The sequence below is a fragment of the Lithobates pipiens genome, unplaced genomic scaffold (genome assembly GCF_037356315.1).
Source record: "Lithobates pipiens isolate NorthernLeopardFrog02 unplaced genomic scaffold, aLitPip1_a1.2 Scaffold_22, whole genome shotgun sequence".
Classification (NCBI taxonomy): domain Eukaryota; kingdom Metazoa; phylum Chordata; class Amphibia; order Anura; family Ranidae; genus Lithobates; species Lithobates pipiens.
This window is the reverse complement of record NW_027507784.1, coordinates 88,298,223-88,326,041: the sequence shown is the minus strand read 5'-3', so window position 1 is coordinate 88,326,041 and position 27,819 is coordinate 88,298,223. Positions and strand designations below refer to the sequence as shown.

Here is a 27,819-nt window from a genome sequence, read left to right as displayed (position 1 = left end):
AACCCCTGAAAAACACCCCCACACCATAATTCCCCTCCATCAAATGATTTGGAGCGGTGGCCCAATACATTTGGCAATATAGTGTGAATGAGCGAGATTGAGGTGGAGGAACTTGACTGTTTCGCATAGAGTCCTGGCCTCAACCTGATAGAACACCTTTGGGATGAATTCGAGCCGACACTGAGAGCCAGGCCTTCCCGTCCAACATCAGTGCCTGACCTGACATCAGTGCCTGATCTCACAAATGCGCTTCCCGAAGAATGGGCAGACATTCCCATAGACACACTCCTAAACCCTGTGGACGGCCTTCCCAGAAGAGTTGAAGCTGTTATAGCTGCAAAGGGTGGGCCAACTCAATATTGAACCCTACGGACTAAGACTGGGATGCCATTAAAGTTCATGTGCGTTTAAAGGCAGGCGTCCCAATACATTTGGTAATTTAGTGTACAATTGGAAGGGAGGCTTGGTGCACTACAGCTATGTCTGGATAAAGAACAAAAACTGTGTTCCCTGTATGCACTGCAATCCTTCATTTTCAATCCAGAATGGACCTTTAATATCATAATCTACCTCTCCTCATCCAGAAGATCGAACGACTCCAGTGCTTTGTGCTGCGGGATGCGACCCATTTCATGAGCCATTACTCGCTGTGTCACATCATCCTTCCACGACAACCCTGTGACCATAGGCAAATAAAAAAATAAAAAAAAAAGAATAAAACTTTAATTCTCCAGCCAATCTACTTTGCATATTCTTTCTTTTCTTATGCATTCTTTGCCCTGCTGATGGTGATTAATCTAGAAATGTCGGTTAGAAGTTAATTGGGTGGCCTGGCGAAATCATTCTTTCCGAAATAAAAAAAAAAAAAACGGGAAAATCAAAAGAAAAGCTGCATCAAGTCACTCTGGGAGAAAATGCAAATGACACAGAGCGTCGCTGTTCAATTAATCACAGCAGAGCCGGCTGCTTAAATTGTGAGAAACGGCTGTCATCTTTTTGAAAGTCCTCGGGAATAATGGACCGGGGCTTCACAGGCGATTATTTCGGTTACTGATTACCTTTTGCCGACAGCCGACGCAGAATGCCTTGCAACTGTTGCAGAGTCCTAGGAGTCACCTGAAACTGTCCCACGTCCCTCTCCGATCGATCCCGACACTGGCCGAATAATCCATCTGAAAAACAACATAATAAAGAAACACGGACAAGGTGTTAAAGCGGTGTTTCACTGTCTCCAACTTTTTTTTTTTTTTTTTGGCAAAATGACAATCATTAATATAGTTAAATACTGTATATCACTCACTTGTTCCATTTTAAAAGACTTTCGCTGTCAGTTTTATCGGCAAAAAAAAAAAGTATAAAATTTCACGCTGCCGGTTGTCATATTGCCTGTGAGCATGTGAAGCCCACAGGCATCCTCTTCCGGGACACTGTGCTGCTGATGGACCAGCATGCACCGCCCGTTATATTGCCGATCTCGCGCATGCGCAGTAACTTCGTATTGGAGCGCCGTCAAAAGGATAGCTTGCCATCACAATGGGCGACGTCGTAGGAAGTCCCGCCCCATTGTGATGGCAACGGAGTGTCGAAATCACGCGATAACTCGTGCCAGGCCGCCGCACAGACTATTAGGAACAATCACAAAAGCTCCCAGGAGTCAGTGCGGATAGAGGAAATTACGTTTTAGCCGCACTATGCCCGCCCTTATCCGCAGTCCCCACATCCAGGAAGTAGACAGACTGATCAGCATAACAAAGGTACAGTTAAAAAAAAAAAAGGGTCAGTTTTTAAATTAGATCATCTACATAATCATCATGAGCTATTGTCTTAAAATCGGGTGGAGCTCCACTATAAAGTATAGGCAAAACCTTTTGTTTTATTTTGGTTGAAGTAGAGAAAGGTGTGGATTTATACACCCAACTACTTTTCTTTTGGGGGGTGGCGGCAGAACCCCCACCACCTGCTGTCTGGCGGTCGTTCTGGCACTTACCCCATCTAGATGGCGGGCTGCGGTGTCCTTTCCTTCAGCCGCCGTGCATCTCCTTTCTCCTAGGCACTAGGCGTCCACCACCCGCTGAATGACGGTTGGTCCGGCACTCACCCCATCTAGGTGGCGGGATGCGGGCAGCGACTCCGGTGTACTTTCCTCCAGCCGCCGTGCGTCTCCTTTCTCCTAGGCCAGTGATGGCAAACCCTGGCACCCCAGATATTTTGGAACTACATTTCCCATGATGCCCAACCCCACTGAAGAGTGCCTGAGCATCATGGGAAATGTAGTTCCAAAACATCTGGGGTGCCAACGTTCGCCATCACTGTCCTAGGCGCTAGTCGTCCAATAGGGTCGCCTGATGTTTTGGCCAATCGGGAAACTTTCTGATTGGCTAGGAGGAGATTTAGTGTGAGAATAGTGAATATTCACTCGCTATCGTCACACAACTGGGTGGAATCAGGGAGCAGTTCTCTGCGACCCGAGCCCACCCTTTTTTGAAGCCTATTAGAACCTATTAATCCCATGCTACAAACAAACAGCTATTTCTTCAGAATAACAAAAGGTATGAATCTGCAACAAAGTTTGTTAAAATCCTTGCAATGTACATCGATCACCCAGAGGGGAATGTTTTTTTTCTCAACAAAATTGGAGGTAAAAACAGATGCAGAGGGGGATTTTGGATTAAATGTGAGTTTTGCAGTCTTGCCAGTGATATTGAGTTCCATCCATAAAGACATGGATGAATGGGTTTGGGGTGGAGGAACTTGACTGGCCTGCACAGTCCTGACCTCAACCCGATAGAACACCTTTGGGATGAATTAGAGCAGGGACTGTGCCTTCTCGTCCAACATCAGTGCCTGACCACACAAATGCGCTTCTGGAAGAATGGTCAAACATTCCCATAGACACACTCCTAAACCTTGTGGACGGCCTTCCCAGAAGAGTTGAAGCTGTTATAGCTGTGAAGGGTGGGCCAACTCAATATTGAGCCCTATGGACTAAGACTGGGATGCCATTAAAGTTCATGTTCGTGTAAAGATAGGTGTCCCAATAATTTTGGTGATATAGAGTATATGTGCATCTATTTTTATTTATTTTTTTGTTTTGTTTTTTATGCCCGAGAAAAATATTTTGAATGGATGGGTGTTATGGCCTCACCCAATAAGAGGGTGCCACCATGGCCCTCTTCACTAATGCCGCATACACACGACCGGACTTTCTGGCAGAATAGGTCCAACGGAATCATTCCGTCAGATGCGATCGTGTGTGGGATAGTCTGATTGTTTTCCTTTAAAAAATTTAGACGGACCTAGAAATAGAACATTCAAATCTGTCCGACTGACTCAATTCCTATCGGGAAAACCGTTCGTCTGTGTGCTGGTCTGATGGACCAAATACGACGCAAGGGCAGCTATTGGCTACTGGCTATTGAACTTCCTTTTATAGTCCCGTCGTACGTCATCACGTTCAAAACAAACAGACTTTTGAACAGACTTTAGTCCATTCGTGGGCAAGTCCGTTGTAACTCCACCGAAAGTCCGTCGGGAAGACCGTCTGACCTTTTCTGGCGGAAAGTCCAGTCGTGTGTACACGGCATTATAGGAATTGATTTCCTAAAACTGAGAGTACAAAATCTGGTGCAGTTGTGCGTGGTAGCCAATCAGCTTCTAATTTCAGCTTGTTCAATTAAGCTTTGACAAAAAAAATGGAAGCTGATTGGCTACTATGCAGATCTGCACCAAATTTTGCACTCTCCCATTTTAGAAAACCCCATCATTTATTAAAGCATCGCATTAGCGCCATTCTCTGCATCAGCCCTGGAATAGACATGAGACAAAGCAAAACAACACCTAACAAATCATGTGACCAGCCTGAAGACACCTGAAAAAGGACAACCGGGTGGGAGGCGAAGTAGAAAGCAGTCTGCACCTAGGACCGATCACTCACCTGCACCAAGCTACCTTTATCACTGAGAAGAGCAGCTGTGTTTCTGAAGAAGCAAAATGCTGACTATGACCTAAGAACACCACTCCTATAGTCAAGCATGGAGGTGGAAACATTATGCTTTGGGGCTGTTTCTCTGCTAAAGGTACAGGCCAACTTTGCGGCATTGAGGGGCCAATGGATGGGGCCATGTATTGTAAAATCTTGGAGGAGAACCTTCTTCCCTCAGCCAGAACACTGAAGATGGGTCATGGATGGGTGTTCCAGCATGACAATGACCCAAAACATACCACCAAGGCAACAATGGAGTGGCTCAACAAGAAGCACGTTAAAGCGGAGGTCCACCCTAAAGTGGACCTTCCGCTCATTGGAATCCTCCCCCCCTCCAGCGCCACAATTGGCACCTTTCAGGGGGGAGGGGGGTGCAGGTACCTGTACAGTACAGGTATCTGCACCCACTTCCGGCGTAGATTCTGCAGAAGGTACGCCCCTTTCCGCAGAATCTACGCCCCTTTCCGAAAGTACCCCACTGCCTGCTGGAAAACACACGGATCACAGAGACAGCGGGGACCATCCTTATTGCGCAGCAGCGCGACTCGCGCATGCGCAGTAGGGAACCGGGAAATGAAGCCCGAAAGGCTCCACTTCCTGACTCCCATACCCAAGATGGCGGCGGCAGCACCCGAGAGACGATCGAGAGATCGGCTTCGGGTGCCGACATCGCGGGCGCACTGGGCGGGTAAGTGTCACTATTTTAAAAGTCAGAAGCTGCAGTATTTGTAGCTGCTGGTTTTGAAAAAAAAAAAAACGACGGACTCCCGCTTTAAGGTCATGGTGTGGCCTAGTCAGTCTCCAGACCTTAAAGCGGACCTCCACCCTCAAGTGGAAGTTCCGCTCATCGGAACCCTCCCCCCCTTTGGTGCCACAATTGCCACCTTTCAGGGGGGAGGGGAGTGCAGATACCTGTATAATCCAGGTATCTGCACCCACTTCTGGGAATAACTAGCCGCAGATGCCCCGTCCCATCCACCCCTATCCTCATTGTGTTCTGGGAAACACACAGTTCCCAGGACACAAAGGGGACCAGTGAAGACGCGCAGCGCGACTCGCGCATGCGCAGTAGGGAACCGGGCAGTGAAGCCGCAACGCTTCACTTTCCGATTCCCTGACAGAGGATGGCGGCGGGGGCAGCCTAGAGATGAGCGATCGCTCGTCATCTGCTGCCGACTTCGCTGGACCCTGGGACAGGTAAGTGTCCATTTATTAAAAGTCAGCAGCTGCAGTATTTGTAGCTGCTGACTTTTAATATTTTTTTTTTTTCCAGGTGGCACTCCTCTTTAATCCTATAGAAAATTGATGGAGGGAGCTGAAACTTCGAGTTGTCAAGAGACAGCCAAGAAACCCTTTAGATTTAGAGAAGATCCGTAAAGAAGAGTGGACCAAAATCCCTCCTGAGATGTGTGCAAACCTGGTCACCAACTACAAGAAACGTCTTACCTCTGCGCTTGCCAACAAGGGTTTCTCCACCAAGAACAAAGTGATGTTTTGCTTGGGGATCAAATACTTATTTTACTCACTGAACTGCAACTCAACGTATAACATTTGTATTGTGTGTTTTGTCTGGATTTTTGGTTGATATTCTGTCTCTATCATTTAAAATACACCTATGATAAAAAATATAGATCCTTCAATTCTTTGTAAGTGGGCAAACTTACAAAATCTGCAGGGGATCAAATAACTATTTTCCCCAATTGTATTATCTGGCTTGCAGTTCTGCTTTAATAGGAAAAAGGGTCAGACTAGATGTATGTGATATGAATATACGAGGATATGCGGTTTGGAAGACTCACCTTGTACACAGACCTCCTCCTTGGAGCACAGCCTCAGATCAAACAGGCAGCCTGAAGAATCAATAAAAGGAAGAATGAATGGTTTTTCTAATTGGGAACAAATGACGCACAATTCATGGTAATTTAAATTGAGCATAGCATGACGAAACGCATCAACAGAGGTTGCTTTCAGTCAAAACCACATAATAAATAATCAGCAATTTAGAAGATAATAATCAGCAGATCCAGAGCTACAAACAGCTGCAGTTGTATGCAAATCTCCACTGAATAAAAGGGCCCTGTCATATTGTCAATCGGATGCTGGTGACATCTCCCCAATGGCGGAATCAGCGATGTGCAACTCCCATTTTACCCAACACTCCCTCGCTTACCAATCAGGGTGATATCTTGTTGGTTTTGCCAGTAAAGCATAGGCGCCATAGGAGAGGGTGAGGGAACCTTTAGTAATTATATACAATTCCCCAGAGTCAAAATCTCTAGTTTTACATGGGCCAAGTTTTAATAATGGAACCACTAAAATCATTTTCGGGATTGGGTAAAGCCCTGCTAAAACCAATTCATCGAGGCTCACTAGGAAAAATGGCCCATACACTGGTGGTCAGTGGGAAGAATGGTCCTTACAGTGGTGGTCAGAATGCACCCCTTTTTGAAAGCTAAAAATATTATTGGTGTTATGCAGTTGACCTGGACCTATATAGGTATGGGAGGTCAATTAGTAATACCTCATGGGACACCTAGTAATCTCTGAAGGAACCCTGGGGTTCCACAGATCCATGGTTGAGAATGGTTGTTTTGTACTGTATGAGAAACCCCAAGAACCACAAACATTATTATGTTCCTTACAGGATCCTTCCATTAACAATCTACTTCACCACCCTCTTCCTTCCAATCACACCCTACCTTATCTCCTGAACACTTCTAATCACATTCTACCCCTACCTCTCATCCAATCACATCATGCCACCACCTCCTAAATCCTTTAAATCACACTCTACCTCTCAATTGCCCCTGTCCAGCACACTCTACCATTATCTGCTGCCCCTTCCAATCACACTGCACCCTCAATCTCCTGCTCCCTTCTAATGACATTCTACCTCATCACCTGTCCCCTCCAATCACACAGTATTTTATCTCCTACTCCCTTCCAATTGCACTCTACTGTCCTAACTGGCCCCTTCCGATCACACTCTACCCTTACCTCCTGCTTTTTCCAAATACACTATACTTTTGTCTCAGGGGCCTTTCCAAACTCATTGTACTCTCACCTTCTGCCCTTCCAATTACAATGTACTCTCACCTTCCATTCAAACCCTACCCTCACCTCCTGCCCCTTCCTATCACACTCTGCCCTCATCTCCTGCCCCTTCCAATCACACATTACTATCACTTCCTGTCCCTTCCAATCACACATGATCTCTCACCTCCTACCCCCTTTCAAACACACTCTCATGTCCTTCACCTTCACTATACCCTCAGCATCTGCTCCTTCTAATCACAATCTACCATCACCCCCTGCCCATTCCAATCACAATCTACCATCACCTACTGTCCCTTCCAATAACACAGTATTGTATCTCCTACTCCCTTCCAATTACACTCTACTGTCCTAACTGGCCCCTTCCAATCACACTCTACCCTTACCTCCCGCCCTTTCCAATTACACTGTACCCTCATCTCTGGGCCTTTCCAAACTTATTGTACCATCACCTTCTGCCCTTCCAATTACAATGTACCCTCATCTTCCAATCACACTCTACCATCATCCCTTGGCCCCTTCCAATCACACTCTACCATCATCCCTTGGCCCTTTCCAATCACACTTTACTATCACCTCCTGCCCCTTGCAATCACACTCTACTATCACCACCTATCCCTTCCAATCACACTCTACTATCACCACCTATCCCTTCCAATCACACTCTACTATCATCTCCTGTCCCTTCCAATCACACTCTACCATCATCCCCTGCCCCTTCCAATCACACTCTATCATCACCTCCTATCCCTTCCAATCACACTCTACTATCACCACCTGTCCCTTCCAATCACACTCTACTATCATTTCCTGCCCCTTCCAATCACACTCTACTATCAGCACCTGTCCCTTCCAATCACACTCTACTATCATCTCTTGCCCCTTCCAACCACACTCTACCATCATCTCCTGCCCTTTCTAATCACTCTCTGCCCTCACCACCTGCCCCTTCCAATCACACTTTACCCCCACCTTCTGCTCTTTCCAATTACACTCTGCCCTTACCACTGCCCCTATCAATCACACGCTACCCTCACCCCCTCCCCATTCCAACCACACAGTTCCCTAGCCTTTTGTCCTTTGCAATCACACACCATGTTCACTTCCGGCACTTCCAATCTCAATGTACCCTCCCCTCCTACCCCTTTCCAATCATATTTCACCATTACCTCCTGCCCTCTCCAATCACACAGCTCTCTGACCTTCTGCCCCTTGCAATCAGACCTTACCCTCACCTCCTACCCCCTTCTAATCGCACTCCATCATCACCTTCTTCTCTAGTCTAATCACATTCTACCATTCCACTCACCACCTCTATCCACTTATCCTCTCCATTACCATTTTCTTTCTTTATCACCTTCCACACTCACCCCCTTTGCCCCATTACCCTCTACACTCCCTTCCTCCCATCACTCACTTTTCATCTTCCTTGCAAAGCCTTCACATCTCCCCCAACAATAACTGCTTCTCACCCAAGTGTCCACTATTATAAAATATGATTATTTAGTAATTACATATACCCAGCATATACCGACAGAAGGACACAGTTGATTATCATGAGCAGAGCTTTGAGATGTTGAAACAAAATCTGACAAGCAAAGGAAGGGGGGCTTATGAGATTCTCTGCCTGGAAACCCTTAGAGAACACAAGGCAGTAATACCAGAGCCTCTTCATATGTCAGAATATTCCCATCTACACTTGACGTTGCCGATGATTGTGTTTGCTGACGTCGGTTGGGGCTCTCAGACGAATGTGAGATGAACAGCGACAGGATATATGCAGAGGGAGTACAGAAGGCGGACGCTTAAAAGCTGCCTTTCCATTGACTCGAAATGTCACACAGATACTTCAGTGATTTTTCGCAAATACAACTCATTTAGCCTCGACAATATGACCCCTGTTTTGGTAGTCTTCTACAGAATCTCTAAGCTTACCACGTAACAAATAATTTGAATAGACTTGATTTAATTACACTGCACAAATAACAATCAACAGTTTATACCAATCAATCACAGCACCGCTTTCAGCAGCTCAATGTAATCAGATTATTGGAAATAGATTTTTCTCTTGCTGGTGCTCCTAGAAATCGACAGCAACCATCCTGAAGGCGTTTAATGGTATGACGTGGGATTGATTTATGTTCAGCAAAAGACAACTGGCTGCCTGGTTTAAGTAGACCGAATGACTTCTACTCTCATTGGACTATGGTTTGTCTAGGAGAGCCTTTCTCCAAAGTTTTTACCCCAGAAGAACCTTTTCAATAATTTTCAGGTGTAGGGCAACCCCTGCTAAAAACAATTCATTGGGGGGTCAGTGGCAGCCTGTCCATACGTGGCACAGGGGCGCCTCTCCTCTAATCCATGCACCTGGTCCCTAATCTCCATGCAGAGTGCCAGACACATGGATTCCAATGGGGTTTTTCTTTCCGAAGAATGTGGTTAGAGCTGGAGGCTGTAATTGGCTTCAAAAAGGGTGGGCTCGGGGCACAGAGCACTGTGCCCCGTGCCCACCCACTTGTGTGACAATAGAAATGTAATAATGTAATATTCCCTATTGTCCTCCTGCTTCTCCTCCCGGACAATCAGGAAGCGGGTCCTGAGAGGGGAAGCACGGACTTTCATTCTCCTTCCTCCTATCCGGCTTGGTGCTGCACGTCATCCAGGTGCGCCTGATACTTCAGCACAGCTCCCCTGGTCTTCGGTCCCAGTTGGGTTCCCTTCATGATTGGCTCAGCTCGTTCTGGCAAGCACGCCGAACCGTTCGATTTGGTCCAGGGAAGTTACACATCTTCTCGCATTGTGCTGCATCACATATCCCCGGATACGGCCATGTCCTTCACTTCAGGAGTAAGGGCGGGGCTAGTGGGCGGACGGACAAGTGAGTGATGGGGGGGCAGGTGGGTTTGTTGGGGAACCGACCAACCACCACTGTTGGGGGTTATTGGGTAAAATTACCCTTGCATTGGTGGTCAATGGGAAAAAATGCTCTTTAAGTTGGGGGTTATTTGGAAGAATGCCCCTTTCCCCAGGCTTCAGAGGCAAGGGAGATTTAGGCACATGTCTAAATCTACCCTAATAGGCTTTGTTTTCCAATTACCTTGCAAAGTAAGATATACTTATCTAAGTACCATCTCCAGGTCCCTCGCCACCACCGGTTTCCAGGTGGAGAGCTGGTGATCTAGCCCTGCAGTGCCCACTCTAAGATCGCCGTTCCCCCTGTGATGCCATCATCCTCTTTTGGATCCTAAGAGGACCCTGCCACTGGGCATCCAATAAAAACAACCAAAGGGGCTGCAGCATCATGCGACCACCAGTTAAAGTAAGTAAAAAAAGGGCGTTTAGATAGTGATGGAGAAATTTCACATTTCCTTAATAAAGTTGTCTCATAATATCTAAGAAAGCTTTCAAAGCCTGGTTACCTTAGCTGACTTCATACCAAAGGAATGCCATTACAAACTGACCAAGTCCTTTAAGGGTCATGTTGTTTGCAAGTGGGGTTGGTCATTTAGTTACACACGAGTCCCCTACAGTACATAACACAGCTAAAACTTGGAATAATGAGTCTTATCTCAGAGCTGCTATCATGCACGCGTCTGACTTTGATCTTCTGTGCTACGCCACACAAATCGGTTGGGTGGCGGAAAAGGCACCTTTAGTTAAGTATTCTTGTTACATTTTCTAATGTTATTACACTTGTTATCTGTATCTGTCATTACCTAATTAAAAGTTATACTTATATGTATTTGTGTGATCTCTCTTTGCACATCTTGAATAAAACCCCAAAAACGTAAACTATCGCGTAATCGTGATAAAACAGATAGGGTTTCTTTTTCTTTCCAGTGGTGAACAGAGGCGGGAGGGGGTAGAATTTATTCTGGAGTGGTGCTTTATTAAATAGTTTTTGTGTATTAGTTCTCTATGTAATGAAAGTGTGTCATTTGCCTACATAATTTTTGCAAATAAGTGTCCCTCTTTCCCATCATAAAGTTGAGTTATGCTATGGAGGAAAAGAGAGGAGAGGAGAGAGAAAGGAGAAAAGAGAAAGAAGAGAGAAGGGAGAACTAAGAAAAGAGAAGGGAGAATGGAGAAGAGAAAAGAGAAGAAAATAGAGAAGGGAATAGAGAGAGAAGAGGGAAGGGAGAAGGGAGAGGAGAGGGGAGGAGAGAAGAAAAGAAAAGAGAGAAGGGAGAAGAAAAGAGAGAGGAGAGAAGAGAGAAGAAAGAAGGTTGAAGGGAGAAGAGCGAAGAAAAGAAAATAGAAGGGAGAAGGGACTAGAGAAGAAAAGAGAGAAAGGGAGAAGAGAAGAAAAGAGAGAAAGGGAAGGGAGAAGAGAAGAAAAGGGAGAAGAAAGAAGAGAAGAGAGAGGAGAGAGAAGGGAGAAGAGAGAAGAGAGAAGAGGGAAAAGAAGAAACGAGAGAAGCGAGAAAAGAAGAAAAGAGAGGAAGGAGAAGAGAAGAAAAGAGAAGAGGGAGAAGAGAAGAAAAGGGAGAAGGGAGAAGAGAGAAGAGGGAAAAGAAGAAAAGAGAGAAGCGAGAAAAGAACAAAAGAGAGAAGGGAGAAGAGAGGAAAAGAGAGAAGGGAGAAGAGAAGAAAAGAGAGGAAGGAGAAGAGAATTAAAGAAAGGAGGAAGAAGAGAAGAAAAGGGAGAAGGTAGAAGAGAGAAGGGAAGAGACGAGGAGAGGAGAGAGAAGGGAGAAGAGAAGAAAAGAGAGGAGGGAGAAGAGAAGAAAAGAGAGAAGAGAGAAGGGAAGGGAGGAGATGAGAAGAGAAGAGAAGGGAGAAGAGGAAAGGAGAGGAGAGAAGAGAGAAAAAAAGAAAAGAAAAGGGAGAAGGGAATAGCGAAGAAAGGAGTGAAGGGAGAAGAGAATAAATGAGAGAAGGGAGAAGAAAAGAAAAGAGAGAATTGAGAAGAGAAGAAAAGAGAGAAGCGAGAAAAGAGGAAAAGGGAGAAGGGAGAAGAGAAGAAAAGAGTGAAAGGAAAAGAGAAGAAAAGAGAAGGGAGAAGATAAGAAAAGGAAGAAGAGAGAAGGGAAGAGATGAGCAGAGAGAGGAGAGAGGAAAGGAGAGGAAAAAAGAGAAGGGAGAAGAGAAGATAAGAAAGAAGGGACAAGGGAGAAGAGAAAAAAAGAGAGAAGGGAGAAGAGAGAAGAGAAGGGAAGGGAGGAGTAGAGACAAGGGAGAAGAGAGGAGAGGAAAGGAGAGGAGAAAAAAGATAAAGGAGAAGAGGAGAATAAAAGAGAGAACAGAGGAGGAGAGGTAAGACAGAAGGGAGGAGAGAGAAGAAAAGAAAGAAGGGAGAAGAGAGGAGAGAAGAGGAGAAGAGAAGGGAAGGGAAGAAAAGGGAAGGGAAGAGAAGAGGAGAATCCTCTTCTAGGGTGACAACACTGCTTCTCTACATACAATATAGTGAGTGATGTTGTCACCCTACAACAGGAAGTGTGTTACTGGCCAGGTGAAAATTAAGGATAAAACCCTGAACAGATGCTGCCACCACTAAGGATTGGTAAACTGCCATCTATTATTGTTGTTCTTGGGTTTGGATAGACTTTAATCCACCCAATTAGCAGTGAAGCTCCGCTCTGTCCAATGCCCGGTGCTGAACTGTCAGGATTTTTGGTGTATGGTTGGCAATACAGAGCGCCATCCATTAAGCTGGTGCCGATAAGTGAGGTAAGGCAGAGCTCACCTGGGTATAGGATGGGGCATAATTACAACAATGCTTCTGATCTCCCACACAGAAGCAATGCCGAGCAGAATATAATCCGATGTAAAGGGCAGCTTCATTATTTGACGTGGGATGAGTCACAGGAAGGAGTGGGGGTGGAGGAGAATGGATGCAGAGCGTCACTCTCTGAATCAGCACACACTTCACACCGCGGTCAAAAGTGACATGCCTACAACCGCAGGGAGGGGGGATTATGACAACGGGGGTATAAATAGAATGAAATATAATTATAATATCTTGCCCATCAAGATCAGTAGATGTGCGGATGATAGACTCATACTGTTGTTCTTGATAAATGGTTTAATTTCCGCAGTTAATTGGATGAAACAGATAAATGGGTTTCATTTTAAAGCTGAACTGGGAAACTAAAAACTACCCTTGCAGTTGTACTCCCCTCTGCACACCAAGGGTTAAATAACCATCCAGGGTACCATTAAAAAGCACTTTTACTTACCTTAGCGCTCGCTCGCCTGGCAGCCAGCTCTCTGCTCTTTACACCGATTCTCCGGGTGGTTGGCGGGCCTTTTGGCGCCCTCAATTGCGTCTGTTTTATATGGGCGTTCCATCAATCCGTGGATTAGATGGATCACAGACTACAATGCATCCCTATGGGCAGTCAGGTGTGAGCAGATATGCACCCGTATACATCCGGGTCTGTTCAGGACCATTGGATTGGACTGCAGTGTATCCATATGGGCAGCTGGCTGTAAGTGGACATGCATCCCATTACACCCGGGTCCATTTAGGTATGTTGGACTGGACTGTAGTATATGGCTAAGGGTGGCCAGATGTAAGGGGACGTGTGTCCGGTTATATCTGTTTACATTCAGGTCTGTTCGGGTACATTGGACAGGACTGCAGTGTATCCCTATGGGCGGCCAAATTTAGGCAGATTTGCGTCCGGTTACATCCAGGTCCATTCCTGTACATTGGACCAGACTGCAGTATAGCCCTATGGGCAGCCAGATTGAAGCAGACGTGCGTCCAGCTACAACCAGGTCCATTCCTGTACATTGGACAGGACTGCAGTGTAGCCCTATGGGCAGCCAGATTGAAGCAGATGTGCGTCCAGCTACATCCAGGTCCATTCCGGTACATTGGACAGGACTGCAGTGTATCCCTATGGGCGGCAAAATTTAAACAGATTTGCGTCCGGTTACATCCAGGTCCATTCTGGTACATTGGACCGGACTGCAGTGTAGCCCTATGGGCAGCCAAATTGAAGCAAACGTGCGTCCGGTTACATCCAGGTCCATTCCGATACATTGGACAGGACTGCAGTGTAACCCTATGGGCAGCCAAATTTAAGCAGATGTGCGTCCGGCTACATCCAGGTCCATTCCTGTACATTGGACTGGACCACAGTGTAGCCCTATGGGCAGCCAGATTGAAGCAGATGTGTGTCCGGCTAAATCCAGGTCCATTCCGGTACATTGGACAGGACTGCAGTATAACCCTATGGGCAGCCAAAGTTTAGCAGATATGCGTCCGGTTACATCCAGGTCCATTCCGATACATTGGACAGGACTGCAGTGTAACCCTATGGGCAGCCAAATTTAAGCAGATGTGCGTCCGGCTACATCCAGGTCCATTCCTGTACATTGGACTGGACCACAGTGTAGCCCTATGGGCAGCCAGATTGAAGCAGATGTGTGTCCGGCTACATCCAGGTCCATTCCGGTACATTGGACAGGACTGCAGTGTATCCCTATGGGCAGCCAAAGTTTAGCAGATGTGCGTCCGGTTACATCCAGGTCCATTCCGGTAGATTGGACTGGACCACAGTGTAGCCCTACGGGCAGCCTGATTGAAGCAGATGTGCGTTCGGCTACATCCATAGCCATTTAGTTATGTTGGACTGGACTGCCAAGTATGGGCATCTGGATGTAAGAGGGTGGGCATCCAGATGACACCCGAGTCCGTTCAGATACATTGGACTGGACTGCAGTGTATCCCTATGGGCGGTGGCCAGATGTAAGTGGATGTGTGTCCTTATACATCCTTGTCCGTTCATGAATGTCGAACTGAATGCAATACATTTATGTCCACGTCCAATTATGTGGAGCCAAACAGATGTCGGGGGATACAGGTGGACGCACTTCCCTTTACATCTGGGCACCTATACAGCTCGTATAGGGCTTGTTCACACAATCTTTGGTCTTTGAAGAACAGTCGGCCTTTGGATCCCTCTTCAGGGCCAGTTCACACCAGATCACAGTCTGGGAAAATTGAGTTCCATGCGCTTTTTTTTCTGCACTGTGTACAAAGCGCAATTGCACTTGTGATCTGTAGTGGTTGTCAGTGTTAATCTAATGACACCCCAAATGCAGGTCACAAATGCAGTGTGTTTGCTTGCATGGGGTTGCATGGTACAGTAGTTGCTGTGCGTTTTGAAGTAGTGCATGCACTATTTTTGGTGACGCCCGGGCAAATTTCAGTCCATTCAAATAAATGGTCTGAAACTGCACTGCACCCGGATCGCATGTGAATCACACAGGAATTCGATCGATGATGTGAACCTGCCCTCTGAGAGTGTTTGGCAGGCTGTCTGGTGTTAGAGGCGGGAATAATGCCCCATCATTGGTATCAGTGAGAGGAATAGTGGAATAGTGCTCCATCATTGGTATCAGTGAGAGGAAAAGCGCCCCATCATTGGTATCAGTGAGAGCAATAGTGCCCCATCATTGGTATCAGTGAGAGGAAAAGCGCCCCATCATTGGTATCAGTGAGAGGAATAGTGCCCCATCATTGGTATCAGTGGGGGGAATAGTGCCCCATCATTGGTATCAGTGAGAGGAAAAGCGCCCCATCATTGGTATCAGTGAGAGGAATAGTGCCCCATCATTCGTATCAGTGGGGGGAATAGTGCCCCATCATTGGTATCAGTGAGAGGAATTGTGCCCCATCATTGGTATCAGTGAGAGGAATAGTGCCCCATCATTGGTATCAGTGGGGGGAATAGTGTCCCATCATTGGTATCAGTGGGGGGAATAGTGCCCCATCATTGGTATCAGTGAGAGGAATTGTGCCCCATCATTGGTATCAGTGGGGGGAATAGTGTCCCATCATTGGTATCAGTGGGAGGAATAGTGTCCCATCATTGTTGTCAGTGGGAGGAATAGTGCCCCATCATTGGTATCAGTGAGAGAAATATTGCCCCATCATTTGTATCAGTGAGGGGAATAGTGCCCCATCATTGGTATCAGTGGGGGGAATAGTGTCCCATCATTGGTATTAGTGGGAGGAATAGTGTCCTATCATTGTTGTCAGTGGGGGGAATAGTGCCCCATCATTGGTATCAGTGAGAGGAATAGTGCCCCATCATTGGTATCAGTGAGAGGAATAGTGCCCCATCATTGGTATCAGTGGGGGGAATAGTGTCCCATCATTGGTATTAGTGGGAGGAATAGTGTCCTATCATTGTTGTCAGTGGGAGGAATGGTGCCCCATCATTGGTATCAGTGGGAGGAATAGTGCCCCATCATTGGTATCAGTGGGAGGAATAGTGCCCCATCGTTGTTGTCAGTGGGAGGAATAGTGCCCCATCATAGTTGTCAGTGGGAGGAATAGTACCCCATCATTGGTGTCAGTGGGAGGAATAGTGCCCCATTGTTGGCGTCTTTGGGAGGAATAGTGCCCCATCGTTGGTGTTAGCGAGAAGAATAATGCCCCATCATTGGTGTCAGTGGCGGGAATAGTGCCCCATCATTGGTGTCAGTAGGAGTAATAGTGCCCCATTGTTGGTGTCACTGGGGGGGGGGAGTGCCCCATTGTTTGTGTCGGTGGGAGGAATAGTGCCCCATTGTTGGTATCAGTGGGAGGAATAGTGCCCGATTGTGTGTGTCTGTAGGAGGAATAATGCCCCATCGTTGGTGTCATTGGGAGGAATAGTACCCGATTGTTGGTGTCAGTGGGAGGTATAATGCCCCATCATTGGTAGGTATAGTAGTGCCCCATTGTTGGTATCAGTGGGAGGAATAGTGCTCCATCGTTGGTGTCAGTGGGAGGAATAGTGCCCCATTATTGGTGTCAGTATCAGGAATTGTTGCTGATATTGGGGGGGGGGGGGTTAGTGCCCCAAGAACCAGATAAAAGCAAGCAAAGGGCCACATCCGACCCCCAGGCGGCAGTTTGGAGACCGCTGACCTATAGGAAGGGCATTATATTATTCAACTGGTCAAAGCTGCACAGTTTGTTTCTATCTACAGTTGCCCTTTTACTTGCAGAAGCAGCTGATTGGTAAAGGTGAACGATGTCTGTAAGGCAAACAGGAATGTGTAAAGGCCAGCCATCCTCAGCGAGAAATGAGCAAACATCTCCCATTGTTCAGCTGGTTATGAAAGGCGTAACCTGGTTGCTATGGCGATTGCGCTTTGCTCATCAGTGTTGCCTTGTGATGTGGTGGGAGAAGGTCACACATTGCGTATGTTCTCTCTTATTACACTCCTGATAACGCCCTCAGCAGAGAGAATGAGGAGATTCAGATCTTTGAGGCCTTGTTTACATGTGTTTACCTAAGGGGGGTAAATCTTCCAGAGGTGAAGTGGATACAGTATATCAGTCCAAGCTGGACCAAGGTAACTATGAAAGAAGAAGCCATGCCTAAATTTCAGCCACAACATCAGTGTACCTCCATATAAATAAATCATTACATCCATACAAAGTCTAAAATAGACCCCTGTTGTCTCCATAATAGCCCCCTTGTACTCTTACCTAGTGGCATAGTGTGGGGGGTGCCGTGGCCCCAGGCGCCACATTCTAATTTTACTCCTCTGTCCCCCTTACCTGCCCAAAGTTACTACAAGGGGGCTTGTTAGCCCCTCCTTTTTGATAGAAATAAAGTTAATTAAAAAAAAAAAGTGTAAAAAAAAATTTGAAAATAAAAGAAATAAAAATAATTCAAAAAATGTTTAAAATTGCCCCCTGTCTGCTCGCGCATACATACAAATGCAAACTTGCGTATAGGTCCGTCATGCAAATGGAGACGGCACCTGTACCGCAAATGCGAGGTAACGAAAAGTTTCTAAAAGCATCGCCTACAGATAATTTTAGGTATCGAAGCCTGTTGCCGTTTCACAGGTGTGCGCAGTTTTAAATCTAGACATGTTTGGTATCTATTTACTCGACATAACACCATCTTTTACATTTTTACCACAAATAAGGTATTATTATGTGTTTGCCTGCACTAAAATTCATTTTCGTGTATCTTTTCCTAAAAATCTGCATGTGATGAAAGGACACAAAAATAAAATGCAGCAGCCAACATTTTCCGCTCCAGGTCCTCTGCTTTTAGAAAATATGTAATGTTTGGGAGTTCCAAGTCATTTGCTAGCAAAAAATTATAATAAAATTAAAAAATTGCCCTGGATAGCTAAAATTTATTTTAGTGTATTTTTTTCACACTTAAATTTTATTTAGTGTACTTTTCCCTAAAAATCGGCATGTGCTAAAAGGACAAAATAAAAAAATGCAACAGCCAACATTTTCTTCTCCAGGTCCTCTGCTTTTAGAAAATATGTAATATTTGGGGGTTCTAAGTCATTTGCTAGCAAAAAAATTATAAAACAATGTAAAAATTGCCCTGGATAGCTAAAATTAATTTTAGTGTCTTTTTTCACACTTAAATTTAATTTAGTGTATTTATTCCTAAAAATCTGGATGTGATAAAAGGACAACATAAAAAAATGCAACAGCCGACATTTTCTTCTCCAGGTCCTCTACTTTTAGAAAATATGTAATGTTTGGGGGGTTCTAAGTAATTTGCTAGGAAAAAAAAAATGATAATAAAATTTAAAAATTGCTCTGGATAGTTAAAATTTATTTTAGTTTTTTTTTTTACACTTAAATTTAATTTAGTGTATTTTTTCCTAAAACTCTGCATGTGATAAAAGGACAAAAAAATAAATAAAAAATGCAACAGCCAACAATTTCTTCTCCAGGTCATCTGCTTTTAGAAAATATGTAATGTTTGGGGGTTCTAAGTCATTTTCTAGCGAAAAAATTATAATAAAATGTAATTGCCCTGGATAGTTAAAATTTATTTTAGAAAATATGTAATGTTTGGGGGTTCATTTGCTAGCGATAAAATGATAATAAAAATTAAAACCGGCCCTGGACAGCTACTGGTTAAAGGCACATATAAATTTATGGAGCAATTTTTGTTTTAATGAATGATCTGGGGGGACTTTTGGTCAGAAGGTCAAAAAGACATGCAATGCCCAGGCGGATAGCGATCCTTGCTAGCCTAGCTAAGACTTTAGTTGCGTGACTTCAGAAATAGCTGCTAAAATTTCACCAAAGAGAATAAAAAAAATAAAAAAAAACTATGTTCAGCTGAAAGCAAAAGCAGTGGCTCTCCGGGGAGGATGGAGCATCTGGGAGATACAGACATCCAGCAATTTCCTTCCCAAATTTATGTCATCATGGCTGGGATTTTGGGACACGTCCACAGCTCTCTCAGAGGCAGGAGGCTGTTTATTTGTTTAGCCGCAGTAAATGAGGTTGTGTAACAACCCTCGGCGTTATTAGTGCTTTTTCAGAGCCCCACAAATCATACCGTTGGGTTTATTTCTGAGGGCAGAACAACATGCCGCGGCGATGACGGCGCACAGCCAGAACGTTTTTTTATCAATCCCGAGCTGTCATAACGATGAAGGATGGCGGCTGGTGGGGTTCTGGAGACCAATTTATACTCAGCAAGTGGAACGTGAAATTTTTGGATAATCACAAAACCGTGCAGATTTTCCACATATGAACGCTACGAAAAAATTTTATTTTTTTATTTTTTTTTAAAACAGGATCCATCGAAACGCACGTAGATATATTGCGGCAGGGTCGGCCGCTCTGCAGATCATGTACCTAGTATGTGATCTGATGATTTCGGGTCTATGGCGAGCAAGCGCTCCGCCGATGGCCAGCTCCTACTTGTGATCACCCACAGCGGGAGCCCAGGTGTGGGTACCGCGGACTTCATGTCCGCCGGCACCCGCCGATTGTCCATTACACAGGCAGATCGCCATTCTGTCAGGAGGGAAGGCATTTGCTATCCAAAAAAAAAAAAAAAATTATAACACAAATTAAAAACTGCCCTGGACAGCTACTGGTTAAAAGGCACATATACATTTATGGGGCAATTTTTGTTTTAACTCCGCATTGAAAAAATAATGCATGATACGCCATGCCCAGAAAGTTTCTGTAGTTTCTCTGAAACGTTTGTTGAGTAGTGATGGGCTCGGGCGTGTCCGGATCGAGTCCGCCAGGAAGCCATCACTGCACACCGCCAATCATAGGCAGTGAGGCATTTCCCGACCGTCAGCTGTGTATTTCAGGGTGGATAAAAATCAATGTTTTTTTTAAAAAAAAAGTCTAAAGATATGATTTTTTTTTTATCTGATTTTTTGGATTTGAATCGATTTTTTTTATATTGATCCAATTTATTTTAATAAAATGCTTTTGGAGTAAAAATCTATCTACAGATAGTTTTCTATTTAGGATACATTAATCATTTAGATTATTCAGCATGAAATGGAGCTTAGTTATGTAGCATGAGGCTGTATATTCTGCAATATTTACATTTTTGGTAAAAACATTTTAATATTTGGTACATTTTTGGTAAACTCTCTCTAGTCACTCTACAAGTTGAGATAACATACACTGCATTGATGCGTTCACAAAATTTCACAGTAACCATGAGATAAAACAAAGTTCAGGAAGATTCCTTTATCCCATTGTTTTGCAAATCTATGTACACTACAAACTGTATGATTGAATCGGTTCTGATATCGCTGTTTAACTAACCTGACAGCTTATTATTCTAAATAGGAAACCTTCATTTTTGCAAATATTAAAGATTCTAACTACCAGCAAGAACGAGTCCTTACATTTAAAGAGCCCCTGTCATTTCAGAACTATCTAGGCAGCGCCTGTTAGCGGGCATCCATTCACCCGCTGGCGCTATGTCCCTCACCTTGTTGTGTCCCTGCAGCATCACCAGCCGTCCCATTAAAGTGAATGGGACTGTCAGTAAGTCAACAGCGGGTCAGAGGAGGAGCTTCTGTGGGACAGAGATGACAGTTGGCTCTTTAAAAATGATGATTAAGACCCCTTTCACACTGCCGCGCCCCTAGCGATTTGCAGCGCATTTCGGCCACTAGCGGGGCGCTTTTACCCCGCTAGCGGCCGAGAAAGGGTTAAAAGCTCCCGCAATAACGTTTTGCCGGCGGTAATGCAGCGCTGCCCCATTGATTTCAATGGGGAGGAGCACTTCACCGCTCCAAAGAAGCTGCTGGCAGGACTTTTTCCAGACGTCCTGCCAGCGCAATGCTCCAGTGTGAAAGCCCTCGGGCGTTCACACTGGAATGAATGGAGCAGCAGTTTGAGAGCGGATTGCAGGCGCTATTTCTAACGCTATAGCGCCTGCAAAACGCCCTCGGTGTGAAAGGGGTCTTAAATCAAGTTTTTTTACTAGTTATTTAAATAAAATCCACCCGGGCACATACACATGCTGCCTATGATTGGCGGTGTGCAGTTCCGGATTCCTGGCGGGTTTGATCCGAACACGCCCGAGCCCATCACTATTGTTGAGCATAAGGCCGATCAGGCTGCATTCACACCTTTGCATAGAAGGAACTCGCTTTCCTGCATGACCTTTTTGCTTGTTTTCGAATTTCGCTCATAGGGGAGCCCATTCACATGAATGGGCTGCCCTTTCATGCACCAGAAAAGCTCCAAAAGCTTGTTTGGCTCTTTTTAATGTGTGTTTTGACACTTTTGTAGCAAAATTCACAGCAAAACGAGCATCTGCTAACCACATTTAGGATGACATTAACAATTAGTGGTGCCGTAAGCGTGACACCTGCTTGCAGTGCCTTTCTAAAAACGTGCATCAAAACGAATGTGGCCTTAAGTGAAAAAACAGCAGCAGGAAAACAAGGTGTAAATGCATTCTCAGGGATGGATCACATCTGAATGTGGCGCGGGGAAGGCGCGTTTCTCACCCGTTTCCCGCACCTCCTATGAATGCGCTGCCCTTGCGACCTGAATGCGGGAGATAATGTATTGTCAATGGCACCTCAAACACAGATCGCAAATGCAATGCTTTTGCAGGCACCAAAGCGTATTGTACTGCAGTACCATGCGGTGAGGCGCAGTGCGTTTCTATAAGTAATACAAGCACTGTTTGTATAATCCGCTGCGTTTTGCAGCCCATTCAGATGAATGGACTGTTAATAAGCACTGCACGGGAACGCGCGGGAACTTGCGTGTTCCCATGCGATCCTGTTGTGAACTGGCCCTAAAAGTAGTTCTTTAAATGAAATCACTAGAATCTCATATGAGCTTTAACCACTTGACCTCCGCTACTTTAAATGGCAACTGCACAGTTCTGCAATGATATACACAATTTACATTTTTTTTTTTTACACAAATAGAGCTTTCTTTTGGTGGTATTTGATCACCACTGGGTTTTTTATTTTTTATATATAATTTTTAAATATTTTATATAAAAGAAAAAAGAAAGAAAATATGGGAAAAAATAATATTTTCTACTTTCTGTTATAAAACAAATCCAAGAAAAAAATCTAATTTCTTTATAATTGTAGAACAAAATGTATTCTGCTACATGTCATTGGTTCCAATACTTCCAATAAGTGTATATTGAGGGTCATTAACTGACACTGACATTGCTAGTGACACTAATACAATGATCAGAGATAATACTGTACACTGTCACTGTACTGATGACACTGGCTGGGAAGTGGTTAAAGGGGAGTGAAGGGGTTAAACCCTCATGTTTTTTCACCCTAATGCATCCTATGACACTGAACCGCGACCCCCCAAATCCCCCCCCCCTGTTTTACTGACCTGAGCCCATTCGTCCTCTCAGTGGAGACGCGCTCTCACCTTCTCTGCCCGGGATTCTTGGCTGTTGATTGGATAGATTGATAGCAGCACAGCCATTGGCTCCCACTGCTGTCAATCAAGTCCAATGACACGGGCTCCCGGGGGGGGGGGGGCAACCGAGTCCAGCATTCTTTGTCTATGCATGCAAATGCTGGTATCCATAGCTTGCCCGCCAGGTAACCCCCAGGGAGAGCGCTTCTGCCATGTGGGTTTACCAATGCAAGGAAGAGCCGTGAGCGCCGCTGGGAGACCCCAGAAGACGATGTTTGTTTAATAAAAAAAAAAAAAAAAAAGTAAAATCACTTTAACATCAGGGGCGATCAAAGGGATAACTGTGCACCTAACAATGTGTAATGTGTGCTGCTTTTAATTTCTGATCTGGCTGTTTTTTCTCCCTGCTTTTCATGGAGTAGAAACAGCCAGATCGCTGTTCCCTGTACACAAAGTTCTGTGTTTGTAAAACACAGAACTCTGTGTGTATTGGAGACAGCTGATCAGATGACTTCAGCCAAAGTCATTGGCTGAAATCAGCTGACAAACTTGTGCTGTGTCGAATAACAGCACGGGTAGGCAGGGGGGCACACACACATGCGTGCCCCAACCATATAAGCAAGCCGGCGACGTACAGGCATGTTGTCTTTCCTGCCTCGCCCCTCGATAACACTACTGTGAGCAGGATTGTTAACATGTTCATGTAATTCCAACAGTTGTTGAATATAATATAATTACATATAATATATATATATATATATATATATATATATATATAAACTATATATATAATGATATATATATATATATATATATATATATATATATATATATATATATCTTTTACCCACTTGCTCATATAATAAATGTTTACTGTTGGGTTTAATACGGCTTTGAAAAGTCAAACGGCATCCAGATTTGGTTTCCGTTGACTTTAAGGGCCCGGGCACGGCGGGCACCTTTCATGCCACACTGAGGAGATGATGAGCCAAGACCCATAATACTTCATTTTTTATTTTATGGTCGTCTGAGCAGTAAAAGAATTGTGATCGATCGCTGTGCAGTCCTGAACGTTGCACACTGTTATTTGTCTAATGAAATAAGATGCATTAGAAGGTCTCTTCCATTTACAACAATGGAGGGAGGGTGAATACAATAAAATCAAAATACAAGAAGCGGAGAAGTTCCTAAATATTTTGCTTCCTATATACAGATACTTAGGGTAACACTAAACAATATCCTTCTTCTCCAAATATAATCCATCCACATCCACTACCTAATCTATTTTTCATCAAATGGTTTCTTGTATTTTTCTGCCTCCCTGCACCATCCTCTGTGAGCTCCTGAATCTCTCTCTTTCCCCCTCACTTCCTGTTGTTTGGAACAAGCAGTGCACATAATTGTGGTCATGTGCACTGCTCTATACACAATACAAATCCCGAGTAAGTAAGAGAGCAAGAGAGGGTGACTACGTTCCTACATACAATGGGAATAAGGCAGGGTGACTACGTTCCTACATACAGCCTGAAGTCAATGGGATGTGAATTTACATTGACGTCAAATGGGACATGATTTTTTGGCTGCTAAATGCAAGGCACTGTTTACCTCTGCAGCAGGCTGGCAGGGGACAGGCTTTTCCGCTCAGGCTGTGGCTGCTTTAGAAAAAAAAAAAACTGCAAACCATTGAACACTTTCTTTGATGCACGCCGATGTACGTCGGCAGAATGGCACGGGCAGGCATATTGGCGTACAGGAACGTCCAATCTTCAATGCCACACTGCCATCGCGAGCATGCCGCCGGCGGCGCGCTCGCGTGCTGGTCGGGACCACCCTGGGTCCGGTCGCGGGTCCCGCGGACTTGATCACCGCGTGGATACCCGCGATCCTCTCACGGGGCGGCTGAATGGAGAAATGCCGTTGTAAACAGCATTTCCCCATTCTGCCTAGCAACTAGTGACGCTGATCTCTGCTCCATGTGATTGGAGCAGAGATCAGTGTTCACTAAATTAAAGCCCAGCCCCCACAGTTAGTAACACACCCCTAGGAACACTTAACCCCTACACTGCCACCCACTGGTTAACCCCTTCACTGCCAGTGTCATTTACACAGGAATCACTGCATTTATATAGCACTGATTGCTGTATAAATGACAATGGTCCCAAAAATGTCTGATGTGTCCGCCATAATGTCGCAGTCACAATAAAAATCGCTGATCACCGCCATTACTAGTAAAAAAAAAAAATATTAATAAAAATGCCATAAAACTATCCCCTATTTTGTAAACGCTATAACTTTTGCGCAAACCAATCAATAATCGCTTATTGCGATTTTTTTTACCAAAAATATGTAGAAGAATACGTATCGGCCTAAACTGAGGGAAAAATGTTTTTTTATATATTTTTGGGGGATATTTATTATAACAAAAAGTAAAAAATAATGCGTTTTTTTCAAAATTGTCGCTCTATTTTTGTTTATAGCGCAAAAAATAAAAACCGCAGAGGTGATCAAATACCACCAAAAGAAACCTCTATTTGTGGGAAAAAAAGGACGCCAATTTTGTTTGGGAGCCACGTCGCACGACCGCGCAATTGTCAGTTAAAGCGACGCAGTGCCGAATCGCAAAAAGTGCTCTGGTCTTTGACCAGCAAAATGGTCCGGTCTGTAAGTGGTTAATTGGGCTTTTCAGATATCACCTCTGCAACACTCATGTACCTACCCATCCCGGATCCGAGCAAAAGATAAAGGTCACCCGATGTGACAACATCCTGACATCAAATGTGACATCATCGCGACATTCAAATAAGCCGAATGTGTGGAATAATACACTGATGAGTAAATGAGTCTGGAACGTTGCAGCTGCCTTCTCTTCACCTCCCCCCCAGGATAGTCTGTACAGCCTGGACCCAATGACTGGCCGGGCTCCATATGGCCTCTGGTGACCTCCATGCAGGCACAGCTCAGCACAGTCCACTGCCTGCTATTCACAAGCAATGCGACCGACCTGAGAGCCGCCCGCTAGAATATTTCCAGTATAATCTAAAAAAAAAAAAAAAAAAAAGCAATCATAAGAACGCACATATCCCAGAAGTGCTTGTTATTGCTCGCAGAGAATGAGCAATCATTGCTTTTTCTCCATCTCCCGGCGCCTGCCGTTCCCCAGTAAGAAATCTCCCTCTCTACCATTTACCGAGCTTTTCTCTAAAATAATCAAATGATTTGCAGATCCCATCATAAAGTGAAATCCTTTAGGAAGTCAATTTGATTTCTGTAAATGCCTGCCGTCTAAATTTAGCATGAAGTCTTCAGCCAGACTGAGCAGGGTTTTCACAGTGCCTCTGGGCAGTAACGGAAGGCTTCCAATGATTAGCTGGACTAACCTTTCTCCCGGAGAACGCTCAGCTCTGCAGTGAGGTGCCAGGAGTGATGGTTCCCTAAGAACTGGAGTAAGCTTTAGCCCCACGTTCACATTGGGCTGATTTGGCATGCAATTTGACATGTTAAATCGAATGCCAAATCGGCGGGCTATTGCAGTCAACGGCAACGGCAGAATCGGTGCGCCGCCGCACCAATTCCCAAAAGTAGCTCGTGTACTACTTTTGGCGACTTCGGGGGCGATTTGAATAGACATCTGTGCAAAAAGCCGCACAGATCCTGTCAAATTGCTCCCCGACCCCCCCCCCCCCCCCTGAATTCCGACTGCATTGCCGGTTTGAACTCACACGATTTCTAACCCGCATCAGTGTGAACCTGGGCTGAAGTGGATCTTCATGTTTCAATCAACATGAACTATATTTATTCGTTATGCTGCTTGCATTAGTAAATTGATAGGAAGTAGAGCTACACGATTCTGGCCAAAATGAGAATCGCTATTTTTTTGCTTAGAATAAAAAGATTGCGATTCTCTCACAATTCTCGTGGCGTAAAATCTTTCACACTATACCAAAAAAATTGGGCTAACTTTACTGGTTAGTTTTCTTTTTAATTCATTAAAATGGAATTTTTTTCCCCAAAAAATGTATTTGAACGACTGCTGCGAAAATACAGTGTGACATAAAAGTTTGCAACAATCACCATTTTATTCTCTAGGGTCTCTACTAAATATATACAGTGCCTTGCGAAAGTATTCGGCCCCCTTGAACTTTTCAACCTTTTGACACATTTCAGGCTTCAAACATAAAGATATAAATTTTTTATTTTTTGTGAAGAATCACCAACAAGTGGGACACAATTGTGAAGTGGAACGAAATCTATTGGATTTTTGAAACTTTTTTAACTAATAAAAAAATGAAAAGTGGGGCGTGCAAAATTATTCGGCCCCCTTGCGTTAATACTTTGTAGAGCCACCTTTTGCTGCGATTACAGCTGCAAGTCGCTTGGGGTATGTCTCTATCAGTTTTGCACATCGAGAGACTGAAATTCTTGCCCATTCTTCCTTGCAAAACAGCTCGAGCTCAGTGAGGTTGGATGGAGAGCATTTGTGAACAGCAGTTTTCAGCTCTTTCCACAGATTCTCGATTGGATTCAGGTCTGGACTTTGACTTGGCCATTCTAACACCTGGATACGTTTATTTGTGAACCATTCCTTTGTAGATTTTGCTGTATGTTTGGGATCATTGTCTTGTTGGAAGATAAATCTCCATCCCAGTTTCAGGTCTTTTGCAGACTCCAACAGGTTTTCATCCAGAATGGTCCTGTATTTGGCTGCATCCATCTTCCCCTCAATTTTAACCATCTTCCCTGTCCCTGCTGAAGAAAAGCAGGCCCAAACCATGATGCTGCCACCACCATGTTTGACAGTGGGGATGGTGTGTTGAGGGTGATGAGCTGTGTTACGTTTACGCCAAACATATCGTTTTGCATTGTGGGCAAAAAGTTTGATTTTGGTTTCATCTGACCAGAGCACCTTCTTCCACATGTTTGGTGTGTCTCCCAGGTGGCTTGTGGCAAACTTTAGACGAGACTTTTTATGGATATCTTTGAGAAATGGCTTTCTTCTTGCCACTCTTCCATAAAGGCCAGATTTGTGCAGTGTACGACTGATTGTTGTCCTATGGACAGACTCTCCCACCTCAGCTGTAGTTCTCTGCAGTTCATCCAGAGTGATCATGGGCCTCTTGGCTGCATCTCTGATCAGTCTTCTCCTTGTCTGAGCTGAAAGTTTAGAGGG

At 44.7% G+C, this 27,819-nt stretch overlaps 1 protein-coding gene across 2 annotated transcripts in view; it reads right to left on the bottom strand.

Moving 5' to 3' along the window:
• The window catches only part of PTPRN (protein tyrosine phosphatase receptor type N), a 169,968-nt gene that overhangs the window by 128,928 nt on the left and 13,221 nt on the right, over window positions 1–27,819 (bottom strand). For both annotated transcript variants that reach the window (XM_077447849.1, XM_077447850.1), the window contains exons 2-4: window positions 5,782–5,832; window positions 1,059–1,172; window positions 571–676 (exon numbers count right to left, since the gene is read on the bottom strand). In XM_077447849.1, coding sequence (XP_077303975.1) covers window positions 571–676; window positions 1,059–1,172; window positions 5,782–5,832 — 271 coding nt within the window. The remainder of the gene's footprint in view (window positions 1–570; window positions 677–1,058; window positions 1,173–5,781; window positions 5,833–27,819) is intronic.